General features: G+C 42.2%; 1 protein-coding gene across 2 annotated transcripts in view; it reads left to right on the forward strand.

Moving 5' to 3' along the window:
* Window positions 1-607: 607 nt before the first annotated feature.
* Obi1 (ORC ubiquitin ligase 1) overlaps window positions 608-13,873 on the forward strand; it is a 44,844-nt gene continuing 31,578 nt past the window's right edge. Inside the window, exons 1-2 of one of the 2 annotated variants that reach the window (XM_045146473.1) lie at window positions 717-793; window positions 1,175-1,246. Coding sequence is in view for 1 of the 2 variants with exons in the window: in XM_004651038.2 (XP_004651095.2) it covers window positions 614-793 (180 nt within the window). In the remaining variant the exon portion in view is untranslated. Of the gene's footprint in view, window positions 794-1,174; window positions 1,247-13,873 lie in introns of both variants that reach the window. The other variant, XM_004651038.2, reaches the window with a different exon arrangement.

Here is a 13,873-nt window from a genome sequence, read left to right on the forward strand (position 1 = left end):
TCAAACAGTGAAAGTTGGTCTTCAAGGAGAACTGAGATTAAATTGACTCAGATTACCCTCTGGATACTCACGATAAGTAGAAAAAGAAAAAGAAAAAAAAAATCACTGTTTCTTAAGTGATTGATCGCGTCTCCTGAAAGCACACGCTTGCATCATTTAGTAAGACTGAAAATCGGGGAATTGAGAGCGGTGTGAAAGTGGCTTTTGAAAATCTGAAATGTGCAGATAACGTCTTTTCTCTTTATCTTGCCTCTACTCTGTTTTTACTACAGCTTATTTGACCCCCATCCCCGGTCCTTTCAGTTCCCTGGGTTGGTGGGGGGAGGGGGGATGTGGGGATTTAAACTCCCCTATCGCGTATCTTTCTCTCCTCCCTCGGTTACTATTACAATTCCCCCCCCCCTAAAATTTTCAAGAATCTCGATATACCTGTGGTGAACCATCTTCCATCCCATCCTCAGGCATTTTTTTCCCCCAACGCTTGAGCCGAGAAGTTTTAACTATTTTATTCGTATTATTGTTGTTATGGAGGGATGGGGGTGAGGAGCGCAAGGGAGACCGCCTGGGAGACCGCGCGTTTGAAAAGCGCGTTTTTCGTTGCCTCTTCCCTGGCATGCCATGGCCCTGCCAGGCCGCCGTAGCCGGCCCGGGCGCATTTCCCAGCGTGGCGAGGATCCGCTGTCGGCGGGACTTCCGTGTTGGCGGGATTCTGAACGCTGCCATGGCTCAGACGGTGCAGAACGTTACATTGTCTCTCACTCTGCCCATCACGTGCCATATTTGCCTGGGGAAGGTAAAGGGGCGCAGCTCCGAGGCCGGGGGGAAGGGAGGCGCGGCGCGCGGGCGGGGATGCGCTGCGCTCTCCTCGGGCGTGGGGAGGCCGCGTCCTGCGGGCCGGCGTCCGTGGCCTCGTCCGCGCGCCTGTCTCGGGAGGACGCCCGCGTCCCGGGGGTTTGGGGTGTTGGGGGGAAGCCTGCGGCCCGGACGTCGCCCGGGGCCTCGCTCTCCACCCGGGCGCCTTCGGACGCCCGCGCCGCAGTGTCCACCCCTGGAGGATGCGTCCAGCGGTGGAAGCACGTTTCCCGGGAGCCTCGCCCGAGGCTCCCTGTCTCCTGTGCCACCCGCCCCCAGCGCTGGGCTCCACGATGCTGATCTCGAATGCTTCCCTTTTCAGTCCTCTCCTGTCCTCCTCCCGGCCTTCGCTGTGGGTTTCAGCCTTTGAGAAGTAAATGGCACATGCCCTCGGGTGAGAGGTCTTTAACTCCCAGGAGGGCTCGGTGATGACATAGGCTACTCTCTCTTTGTGATGGGGTTGTGAAACCATGTGGGGAAAGGAGTTTTGAATTAGAATCGGTGTTGGAATGTCCTCATGCATCCATCCCTCCTTTCATATCCTTTAGTGCCTGCCACTCGGCGTTTATTTTTTTTTAATTTTTTTGTGACTTTTATTTATTTGAGAGTGACTGACAGAGTGAGAAAGAGGCAGAGAGAGAGAGAGAGAGAGAGAGGATGGGCGCACCAGGGCTTCCAGGCCTGCAAACGAACTCCAGATGCGTGCGCCCCCTTGTGCATCTGGCTAACGTGGGTGCTGGAGAATCGAGCCTCAAACCGGGGTCCTTTGGCTTCACAGGCAAGTGCTTAACCACTAAGCCATCTCTCCAGCTATTATTATTATTATTATTATTATTATTATTATTATTATTATTTAAGAATATGCCTTTACCGCTTAAATCAAGATTTAGAAGACACTGGCACAGTCCGATTTCTTTTTTTCCGCCCTGAATTTTTTTTTTCTTAAGTGTATCTAGACATGTGTTTAACTTCATTATACACTGCAGGCTTAGAATTGAAAATCCAGACTTCATTGAGCAAAGATAGGAGTGCCACCCAATACAATTAGATGTTTGAGATTTGGTGTGAATTTGCTGAGTTCAAAAAAAAAAAAAAAAGCGGGGGCCTGGAGAGATGGCTTAGAGGTTAAGCACTTGCCTGTGAAGCCTAAAGACCCTGGTTCAAGGCTCAATTCCCCAGGATCCATGTTAGCCAGATGCACAAGGGGGCCGCACGCGTCTGGAGTTCGTTGGCAGTGGCTGGAGGCCCTGGTGCGCCCATTCTCTTCTCTATCTAGCTGCCTCTTTCTCTCTTCGTCTGTTGCTCTCAAATAAATAAATAAAAAATTTTAAAAAAGTAGATGGGGTCAGGATTGGAAGCAAGTGCTCACCCACTTGGTAGGAGTCAAAATAAAATGCCAAAGAAGTGGCCAGTGTGTTATGAGAGGAGATGGCTTGATCATAATTTACTGGAGAGCTCAAAGATGGCTTTGTCAAAGGGTGCATTTGAGGTGGCATCTGCTACCACTGCCTATATATGTGTGGTCAATGAGAAGGGCACGTTTCTATTTGCTGCAGTCCTGGACATTGAATTCTAACGGAGTCTCAGAATCTTAAAGCTGACAGAAATGTCCTGGGGAGTAGTCTTGTTTAAGTTGTGTATATTACATCTACTTTCTATTAGTTAATAAAGCATCTTCATAATTGTGTTGGAAATGTCCTCTGTTTAATTTACAAAACCTCTTGCTTTTTTATTTAATAACAAGAGTTGCATGTAATGTCACAAGCATGTAGTCCTATCACTTGGGAGGTGGAAGCTGGAGGATTTGGAATTGCAGGCCAGCCTGGGCTACCTAGTGAGTTCTAGGCACATCTGAGCTATGAGATTGTGGGGAGGAGATGGGAATGGCTCAGTGGCTAAAGAAACTTGTTTGCAAAGCTTGCTGACCTGGGTTCAGTTCTCTAGCCACCCATGTAAAGCTGGACAGGCATTTATTTTCATCAGCAAGACACCGTGGCTTGTGTATATGCACACACACAACTCACATGAGCAAATAAATAATTCTTAAAAAAATAGTTTGTCACAAAATACAAATGAAGTGAAAAAAGGTATATGATATTTAAGGGGCTGGAGAGATTGCTCAGTGGTTTACCTACAAAGCCTAATGACAGGAGTCCGATTCCCCTATACCCACATAGAACCAGAGGCACAAAGTGGTGCATGCATCTGGAGTTTGCTTGCAGAGACTAGAGGTCCTGGTGTACCCTTTCTCCCCTTCCTTCTCTCCCTTTTTCCCTCCCATCCCTTCTCTCTCTCTCTCTCTCTCTCTCCCCCTCTTCTCTCCCTCCCTCCCTCCCTCCCTCCCTCTCTCCTAGGTAGTGCACACCTTTAATCTCAGCATTCAGGAGGCAGACGTGGGAGGATTACTGTGAGTTCTAGGCCAGCCTGAGACTACAAGGTGTGTTCCTGGTCAAATCTGGGCCACAAGTGAGACATTACCTTGAAAACTCCAAAAACAATGCTATTTAAAAGAATATGGAGATTAGATAATGCTTCTCAACTAAAACAAAAGGAAGATTAGCATATGCTTAAATGCACTCATCTACACTTATTTTGTTCAGCCACTGTTAGTCTTTACTATGGGTATTGAGGAAAGCTCTCAACTGGAGAAATCAGTTTTCCAGTAACCTTTTTCCAATTGCTTTGTGAAGGTAATACACTTCTATAAATTGCTGTAATATATCCAAGATTTTTAACTGTTCCATTATTGTTGCCTTTTCTAATCCTATCTATACACACACCCACACATACTATACTTATAGGGTAGTAGATAAATAATTAAAGATTTTCTTTTTCATTTAGTAGGGAATCAAGTTTTATGTGGCTCTATAATATTAAGATTTCTGTTAAATATTGAGAGCATGCACATCTTTTGGCTGAAGTAACCAGCAATGAAGCCAGCTTCCTTGCAGCATTGGGGTGTCTCCGTCTTATCTAGTAGTGGTGTTTTTTTCTAGGAATACTGTCAACAATCACTTTCAGATATTATAAGTGTTACAAAAATAGAGCTAGCACCAAGCCTGAGGCAATTTAGAGTCTTCACTCTGGTTTGAGAAAATTCTTCATCAGTGTTTGTCAGCAAATCATAACTCAGTACATGGAGCACATATTTGAATGTTGATTGTTCATTCTGAGTGGATATAAGAACAAGTCTTGTTACAAGTAGTTTGCTATGTGGTAAGTGCTCTGTTTTTCTTTTTTACCAAATTAAGCTTGAAGATATATTCATTTTCATGATACTATTTTCACATACTACTGCATTAATTATTTTGATCTTTGTTGCTGTGACAAAATGCCTGACAAGGAACTACTCCAAGGAGGAAGGGCTTATTTGGGCTTAGTTCAGAGGGCTCCATCATGGCACGGAAGGGTGGAACATTAAGCAGTTGGCTACATATAGTCCTTGGAAAACAGGGAGTGATGAATGCTAATGCTCAGCTAGCTTCCTTCTTTTATTCAGTCCCAGACCCCAGCCCAAGGAATGGTGCCATCCACATTGTGGGTCTTTCCACCTCAATTAACCTACTCTAGACATTTTCTCATAGACATGCCCAATTTTTTTTTTTCTCCTGGGTAACTAATTCCAGTCAAGTTGAAAGTTGTGATTGGCCATCACACATACTTAAATAACTTTTGGAAGTGGTGATATATTTTAAATGACCAGGGTTGATGTATACTAGTAGACTAACTGACTTAAAAATAGGATTTCAGTTTATCTAAGCAAGCTGAGCATCTGGTGACTTCCTGACTATATATCCATATGACCATTTGTTTCATGTCACAATGCCCTCTCCACCATGATGAGTCTTTCCTCCCTTGTGTTACTTCTTGCCAGGTATTTTGTTGTAGCAATGAGAAAAGTAACACAAATGTGTAATTAGCAAAGATCTACCCCACCATTCTGTAGGCTGTCTCTTCATTCTGGGGATTGTTTCCTTCACCCTATGGAACTTTTTAATTTTATTCAATTCCATTTGCCAATTTTTGGGATTTCCTGTGCTAATTGGAGTACTTTTAAGAAAGTCCTTGACTATCCCCATATCTTGAGGGATCAAATATTGTGATGTTTCCAGCACTGTATCCCTTTTGTTTCTTAGGATTTCTTTGCCTATTTAGAGCTTTTGGTTTGGTCACACAAATTTTAGGATTTTTTTTTTCCTACTTCTTTGAAGGATGCATGTTGTTTTGTTTTTCCCATAGCCCTCTGTAGAATTTATTTTCATGGGAGACAGAGAAAATTGGCATGCCAGGGCCTCCAGCTACTGCAGCTGAACCCCAGATGTGTGTGCCATCTTGTGCACATGTGTAACCTTGTGTACTTGCATTACCTTGTGCATCTGGCTTATGTGGTATCTGAAGAGTCAATTATGAGTCCCCAGAAAAGCACCTTAACTGCTAAGCCATGTTTCCAGCCCCTCTTCAGGATTTTGATGTAGGTTGCATTGAATATGTAGAGCACTTTTGGTAATGTAACCATTATTCCAGTATTAATTCTGCTGATTCATAAGCATAAATGGTCTTCCTGTCTTAAAGTTTTCATTGTAGAGGTCTTTTGTCTCCTTGGTTAGGTTTATTATGTTGATTTTGCATCCCACTGCTTTGTTGAAAGTGTTTATTAGGTCTGACAGTATCCAGGTGGTCTTTAGGGTCTTTTTAAGTCTAGGATCATATCATCTGCACAGAGGGATGTATGTAATTTGTCACTGTGACCTGATCAGCAGGTTAAGGAAGGAGGCATTTATTTTGATTTCTTTTTTCCAAGGGATAGATTCCATCATGTCAGGGAAAGCATGATATCAGAAGTAGTAGCCTGGCTGCACATGAACCCACAGTCAGGAGTCAGAGGGTGAAGAGGAAGTGGGGACAGGCTATAAAACCACAAGGCTAGTCAGTTTCCAGTGACCCACTTCCTGAACAAGGCTCTGCTTTCTAAAAGTTCTACAACCTTCGAAAACAGCATTACCAGCTGGGGACCAAGCATTCAAATACATGAGTCCATGGGGGACATTTTACCTTCAGACTATAATAGGATACTTTGATTTCTTCTTTTAATAAATATATCCCTTTAATTTGCTTCTCTTATAGCTGTAAGACTTCAAGTACTATAATGAATAAGAGTGATGAAAGCTGTTCCAGATTTTGGAAATAATGGTTTCAGTTTTTCTCTATTTAGGATATGTTAGCATATATTTAGTATATGTACAAGTTTTTCTCTGTGTAGCTTTTATTATATTGAGATGTGTTTCTTCTGTTCTTAGTGTCTTCTGGACTTTTATCATGAAGGGATGTTGAATATTATCAATAAATTTTCTCTCTATTCATTCATGTGACTTTTGTTTTTAAATGTATCTGTTGTGTTATATTTATTGTGGATGTTGAACCAACCTTGTGTAACTAGGATGAAATCAAGTTGGTCATCATTTTATGATCTTAATTTGTTCTTGAATAAGATTGGCAAGAATTTTATTGATAACTTTTTATCTATGCTAATCAGGGAAAGTTAGTCTGTACTTTTCTCTTTTTCTTGTTCCCTTATCTTATTCGAGCTTTGCAGAATGAATTCGCTAGTGTTCTAGTGTTCCTTTTGTTTTTATTTTCTGGAACAGTTTGAGGAGTATTGTTAGCTCTTCCTTAAAGTTTTGATAGAATCAACAGTGAATCCATCTGGTCCTGGGATTTTCTGTGGGGAGCCTCTGATTAATGTTTTAATCCACTGTTTGTTATAGATGTTTAAGTTTTTGTATCTTTCATACCTAATTTGGGTAAACCATGTGTGTCTAAAAGATGTTTGTCATTTACTTTCTTCTTGCTGTGGACAAATACCCTATTACACATAATTTATGGAAGGAAAAGGGTTTAATCTGAATGTTTTGAGGGTATGTTTCATTGTGATGAAGAAGGCTTAACAGCAGGAATAGAGTAGGCCACATTGCATCCTCAAATAGGAAGTAGAGGAAGAACAGTAAATGGAGGCCAGGTTACAAAACCTCAAGGCCCATCCCCAGTGATCCACTTCCTCCAGCAAAGCTCTGCTGCCTACATCCACAGCCTTCCCAGTAGTGCCCTTTTATTGGGGAACAAGTATGAAATACATGAGCCTTTCAAGACATTTAATATTCAAATTGCAACAAAATATATGTGTTGCTTCTAGATTTAAATATAAATATAAATTAAATCAAATATAAATTTTCCAAGTATTGAACTTTTGGACTTCATTGTAATCTGTTGTAATGTTCCTTTTTAAAAAATCTCTGATTTTACTAATCTCGGTCTATGTCTTTTGAGTAGTTTTCCTAGAGGTTTCTTTATTATCTATTTAAAGAACCAATTTTTGCTTGATAGATCCTATGTATTGTTCTTTTAGTCATCATTTTATTAATTTCTGCATAGATTTTTTTTTATTAAGACTTTAAGGTAACATTATAATTTATTTGAGAAGTCTATTATTTTATTTTTTTTTTATTTTTTTTTATGGTTTTTCAAGGTAAGGTTTCACTCTAGCCCAGGCTGACCTGGAATTCACTATGGAGTCTCAGGGTGGCCTCGAACTCACAACGATCCTCCTACCTCTGCCTCCCAAGTGCTGGGATTAAAGGCGTGCGCCACCACGCCCGGCTGAGTCTATTATTTTAATGCAAAAAGTTATAGCTATAAACTGTGGTCGTAGAACTGCTTGAGATGTGTCCCAAAGAATCTGATAAGCTATGCTTTTAGTTTCATTTGTTTCCAGCAACTTCTCAATTTCCTGATTTGTTCAGTGATCCACTGGTCGTCAAGAATGTATTGTTTGCATGACTCAGCAGTTAGGAATGCTTGCTTGCAAAACCTGCCAGCCCAGGTTCTGTTCCCATGCCAGATGCAAAAAGTGGCACAAACATCTGATGTTTGCAGTATCACGAGGCTCTGATGTATGTATATATGTATGTATGTATGTATGTATGTACTTATGTGTATAAATTTATAATATTTTTTAAAGAATGCATTGTTCAGTCTCCAAGTAGTTATGTAGTATTATAGCTTCTCTTGCCTTTGGTTCCAGTTATATTCTGTGACCTTATAAAATGCCAGAGATTGTTTTGATTATTTTGTATTTGTGCAGACTAGCATTGTGACTGAAAATGGTTTAGAGACAGTTCCATGGATCATTAAGATAAAAGTATATTTGGTTTCTGATGGAATATTCTGTGGATAATTGATAAGTCCATTTAATCTATTATGTAGTTTACCTATGAAGTGTTTCTTGATTTTTAGTTTAGATGATCTATCTAAAGATGAGAATGGGCCCTTGAGTTTACCTACCTTTATTGTATCAGGACCGTGTGATATTTTATACCCATTAGTGTTTATTTTATGAAATTGAGAGCTTCAACATCCCTGCATATATTTTTTAATCTTTTTAAAATGTGCATCTGTACACAAAAGTGGAGGCCAGAGCAACATGGGTATTATCCTTAGAGCACCATCCTCCTCCTCTGTACAAGATCTCTCATTGGCCTGATGCTCACCTGTAAAGTAGCTGGGGACTGAGTCACAGAGATCCTCTTGTTCCTGTCTCTCCACTGCTGGGATTAAAGGTACATGCCACTTTACCTAGCATTTTACATGGTTACTAGGTATCAAGTTCAAGACTTCATACTTGTGAGGCAAGCACTTTACTGACTGAGCTAATTCCCCAGTCCTAAATTTGTTATGTCTTCTTTTATATTTTTGCATGTGGGTATGTAATGTGGTATGTATGTGTGATATATGCACATGTATGTACCTCTGTGAAGCTTCATCTGCAATGGCCAGAGCAAAACATCAGAGGTCCCATTCCATCACTCTTCTGCCTGTGCTTGATTTGAACTGGAGTCTCTTACTGTTACTGGGTCTTGCTGCTTTCTGTGAGCCCTGGCAATTCCCTGGTCTCCACTCCTCTTGCAGGACTGGAGTCATAGGCACATGTGTGGCCATGTTCAGCTGTTTACATGGGATCTCGAAGATTGAACTCAGGTAGTTTCTGGTCCCCTCAGGACCATGCTTATACAGGAAGCACACTTCACCACTCTGGCTCTGTTAACCTAATCAAGATTATCCCTTACAGACCTGCCCAGAGGCTAGTTTCTTCAGTTATTCTGGATCCTGTCAAGTAGACAATCAGTATAAGCCGTTACACTGGGCAGGTAGACAAAGAGGTCAGTCCTATTCACTAACTGCTATACTGCAGTTCCTAGGGAAAAGATTGACATCAGCCAAATGTTGTGCTACTGAGGTTCTGGAATGCTTTAAATCTGAGCTGCAGTTCCTGGAAGGAATTAAAAAATTAAGTTTTTCTATGGATGGACAGCTCTCCCTTCTGCCAGAGAATACTGTGCACATTTTCCCCTGCATGAAAGTACACTGGGGGTCAGAGTTTGTTCACCTAGCCTGGGCCTCTATTGCAGACAGGTGTGGACAGTGGAAAGGGAAAGGCCCTGGTCCTGGCATGGACTCTGCCAGAATTTGGGATCTAGCATCAGTAGCAGTTATAGCAGACTAGAATGTGACCCTGATCCATGATCCTGAGCTTAATCAACCAGTGTAAATGCCCCAAGAAGACCATCAGGATTGGACAGATGTGCAGCTGTGTTCTAAATACAATGTGTTTATATTGAGAGATTACTGGTACTGTTACTGCAAAAACTCAACTGGTTGATCTACTGAAACTCTTGGACTTGCTGTAGCATAATTTCCCAATATTCAACTATGAATTTCTTTGGTCTGTCATTGGTACCCTATCTGTAGTGAATAAAATTTGTTCATGTCTCCCCAAGAGATAACATACAGCACCTTTATTAATAAGTAGTAACCTTTGTTATAACTTTAATTTTCATCTTTTCAATTTTCATCTTTTACCTGGTTTGTGAGCTGTCTGAATATTCTCTCCATCTTGTTTGTGGCTTCTCTTTGCTTGACCAGTTGACTAACATTCTTTGTGATTTTTGCCGTTGTGGTTTGTTTCTTGGAGACTACAGGTAGTTGGATTTTATTTTTTTTCTTTTTGAGTCTAAGCTTGGCATCTCTTTATTGCTAAGTATTATTATTGAATATTATTTATAAATTTTGTGGTTTTGTTAGTTTTCCTGGTTCTTAGGTGATTGTTCTTTTCCTTTGCTAGCACTCAGTTTGTTGGCTTTCTGTGTTTGACATACATTCCTAGTGCTCTGTTTTTCATTCATTCTTTTCATGACAAAGGAGAAAGAATGAATAAGAAGAAGAAAGGAAAAGCAAAAAGAGCACTGTACTGCCTTTGTTCCCAGGGAGATTGAAGTTTAATAGGGAGGGCAGAATGTAAGTAATTGTCTAAGCAAGACACAAAGCAGAAAGACATGAACATTAAACAGATGAATGGGTTTGCTATTAATGGAGGAATAGTCATACAAATCAGTTTTCCCTCACTGTGACAAAACACCTGAGATTGCCAATTTACAAGTTAGAAATGCTTATTTAGGTTCACAGATTTGTAGATTTCATTCCAGTGATTAACATTGCATTGCTCTGGGCATCATGACAAGAGTTCATGCTGAAAGAAGCTGCTCACCTCATGGCATTTAGGCAGCAAAGAATAGAAGAGGGAGGATTGGGTTTTAGTAGCCCTGTTAAGGCCACAGCTAAACGACATAACTACCTTCAACCAGGTCTCACCTCTAGAAGGCTCCCCTGTCTCCCAGTAGTGCCATAGCCTGGAGACTAAACATTCAACACATGGGCCTTTAGGAGACATTCCAAATCCAAGGTATAGCATTTTGCCTTTGGCCACCAAAGGTTCATCTTGAACTGAACTGCATTTATTCCATCCTCAAGAGACCCCAAAGTTTTGATTATTCTAATATTGTTTTGAAGCCTAAGTCCACAATCTTCCCTGAGATTTGTAGCTGGTGGGGGGAGGAATCATAAAACAAGTTACATCTTTCCAAGACACAATGGTATTGTATCACTACTACCATTCTAAAAGGGAGGAATAAGAGCACAGAAAGGACCAGAACAGAGCAAGACCAGAATCCACTAGAACAAACACTAAATCATAGTGCTTCCAGTCTGGCGTCCTGGACACACTGGTCAATGTGATCTTCCATGAGGTTGTACAGCTCTGCTCCTAGAGCCTTGCTGATGGCAGCCCACATAGACACACATTCAGGCTGGCTCTCCTAACTGCCTGCAGTTTCCCTCTGCATGGTATTCCTTGTTCTGTCATCTGTAACTTCCCAGGTTTCAGACTTGAATTCCCTTTTACCATTTCATACAACTTTCTATAAAGACTTTGCTGCAGGGCTTCACTCTACCACAAACTCTCTGTCTTCCCAGGATTTCCTTTGAAACTTCTGGAAACCTCCATAACCCCATAACTTGCCTTTTGCATGCCTGGGAAACATGTATAAGGTAGCTGGCCGAAGATCTGTTGCTGGCTGAGTTGTACTGGGTGAAACCTGCTTCAGCTATGGCTGTGGCAGCTTCTGAGAGCTAATGCCTTGTCTTTCTTAAAGGGAAGTCTTTGAAACAAGTTGACATTTTACATCTCTGGGTTTGTAATGGGTGGGATATTGCTGATTTCTAAGATGCCCTTGGAGCATTTATGATGGTTAATGTTCATTAGATCCACCTAGAAAACAGGCCTCTGAGCATGTCTGTGAGAGCCTTTGCAAGGGAGACCCACTCTGAATGTGAGAAGCACCTTTGTATGGGCTGGGCTGCTGGGATCAAGGAAGAAGAGAAAGTGAACAGAGCAGCACCTCTGCTCCCTCACTGTAGTCCCAGTGTGACCACCACTGCCTCACCTAAGTGTGACCTAGTGTGACCACCACCGCCTCACCTAAGTGTGACCCAGTGTGACCACCACCGCCTCACCTAAGTGTGACCCAGTGTGACCACCACTGCCTCACCTAAGTGTAGACCCAGTGTGACCACCACCGCCTCACCTAAGTGTAGACCCAGTGTGACCACCACCGCCTTACCTAAGTGTAGACCTAGTGTGACCACCACCGCCTCACCTAAGTGTGACCCAGTGTGACCACCACTGCCTCACCTAAGTGTGACCCAGTGTGACCATCACCGCCTCACCTAAGTGTAGACCCAGTGTGACCACCACCGCCTCACCTAAGTGTGACCCAGTGTGACCACCACCACCTCACCTAAGTGTAGACCCAGTGTGACCACCACCGCCTCACCTAAGTGTAGACTCAGTGTGACCACCACCGCCTCACCTAAGTGTAGACCCAGTGTGACCACCACGGCCTCACCTAAGTGTGACCCAGTGTGACCACCACCGCCTCACCTAAGTGTGACCACCACTGCCTCACCTAAGTGTAGACCCAATGTGACCACCACCGCCTCACCTAAGTGTAGACCCAGTGTGACCACCACCGCCTCACCTAAGTGTAGACCCAGTGTGACCACCACCGCCTCACCTAAGTGTAGACCCAGTGTGGCCACCACTGCCTCACCTAAGTGTAGACCCAGTGTGGCCCACTACTATCTCATGTTCTTTTTACTACCAGAGGCTCTTTCACCTTATGTTTTCCCTGTCATGTTATACTGGATCCTCAAACTGTACAGCAAAATGAACCCTTAATTTGTTTTCTGATGTTGTCATAGCAATGAGAAAGTAACTTATATAGTCTTCTATTACTCTAGTCCACAGGACTTGACATCCACTTAATAGCACTAATCTTTAGCAGTACCCTGCTTGGCAGCACATATGAGGCTCTTTTTCCAGCCATCTGTAAGTTTTCCAGATTCTTCTACTCTATTTATATTTGGCTAGACACTGCCAATAATACATACTTAATCCTTGCTCCCTTGAAAGTTCCTGTATGAAATTAAACTAGTCCACCCCCTTTAGTCTCAGTCTCTCACAGTCTCGGGGCATAAGCATAGTGCAGCCAAATCTTGATCAATATGAACGGATGGTCCTTTAGCCCAGTGTCCACCAGAGTCCTTATTTCCATCTGAAGCTTGACAAGTGTAACCTTTGCTATCTACATTTATATCCTTGTTTTTAATTTTATTTTTATTTATTTAAGAGAGACAAACAGAAAGAAGAGAATATGGGCTCACCAGGGCCTCATGTCCCAGTACATGAACTCCAGATGCATGCACCCCTTTATATCTGGGTTTATATGGATTTTAGGGAAGTGAACTCAGGCTGTCAGGCTTTGCAGGCAAGTGCCTTTAACTGCTGAGCCATTTCCCCAGCTTTTTATCCACATTCTGGTATTCTCCACCCTTACTACAATTGCTTGGTAAGTTCCACTTTTATCCTTCTGGGCTTTTTCTACTTTCCCAAACTCTTTCGCAGCTCATTTTCAAAAGCTTCTGAAGCACATCATCAGTGACTCACTCTACCAGGTTCTGTCAGCTCTGCAATGTCACAAAATTCCTGAGGTGACCAACTTGAAAAGATGAAGGGTAGATTTGAGCTCACATTTTGGGCATTTCAGCTAGCCTTGGTGCTTGTGTCTATGATGAGGCAGCAAATCTTGGCAGGGAGCACTTGATAGAGCAAACAGCTTCCATCCTGTGGCCTGGAAGCAAGGGAAAGAGGAACATGCTAGGCTCCCACTTGGTCCTTAAAAGTTCTCAGTGATCCCACCTTTAAAAACACATGGATGAGACTTTGGGGAAACTAATCCCAGCTATAGTGTTAATTAAACTTAAAAATGATTAACAAAGGCTTTGCAGAGGAGTTAGCTTTTGGTTGGCATCTTAAACTATGGGTGAGATTTCATCTTGATAGCCTGGGAGGATGAAAAAGCCAACCATATGTAATAAGAGTTCTGTAAACAGAGAGCCCCTGGTACTCATTGTCTTTGGTGAATGACCAATCATTGTGGCTGAAGTGTAGGTTGTCTCAAGAATTGAAACAGCAGATCAAGGGAAATGTTTTTTAGATCTAGACTGTGGTCTGGATATGGTTGTAAGCATATCTGTAATCCAAGCACTGGGGAGACTGAGGCAAGAGGATCAC

The sequence above is a fragment of the Jaculus jaculus genome, chromosome 3 (assembly GCF_020740685.1).
Source record: "Jaculus jaculus isolate mJacJac1 chromosome 3, mJacJac1.mat.Y.cur, whole genome shotgun sequence".
Classification (NCBI taxonomy): Eukaryota; Metazoa; Chordata; class Mammalia; order Rodentia; family Dipodidae; genus Jaculus; species Jaculus jaculus.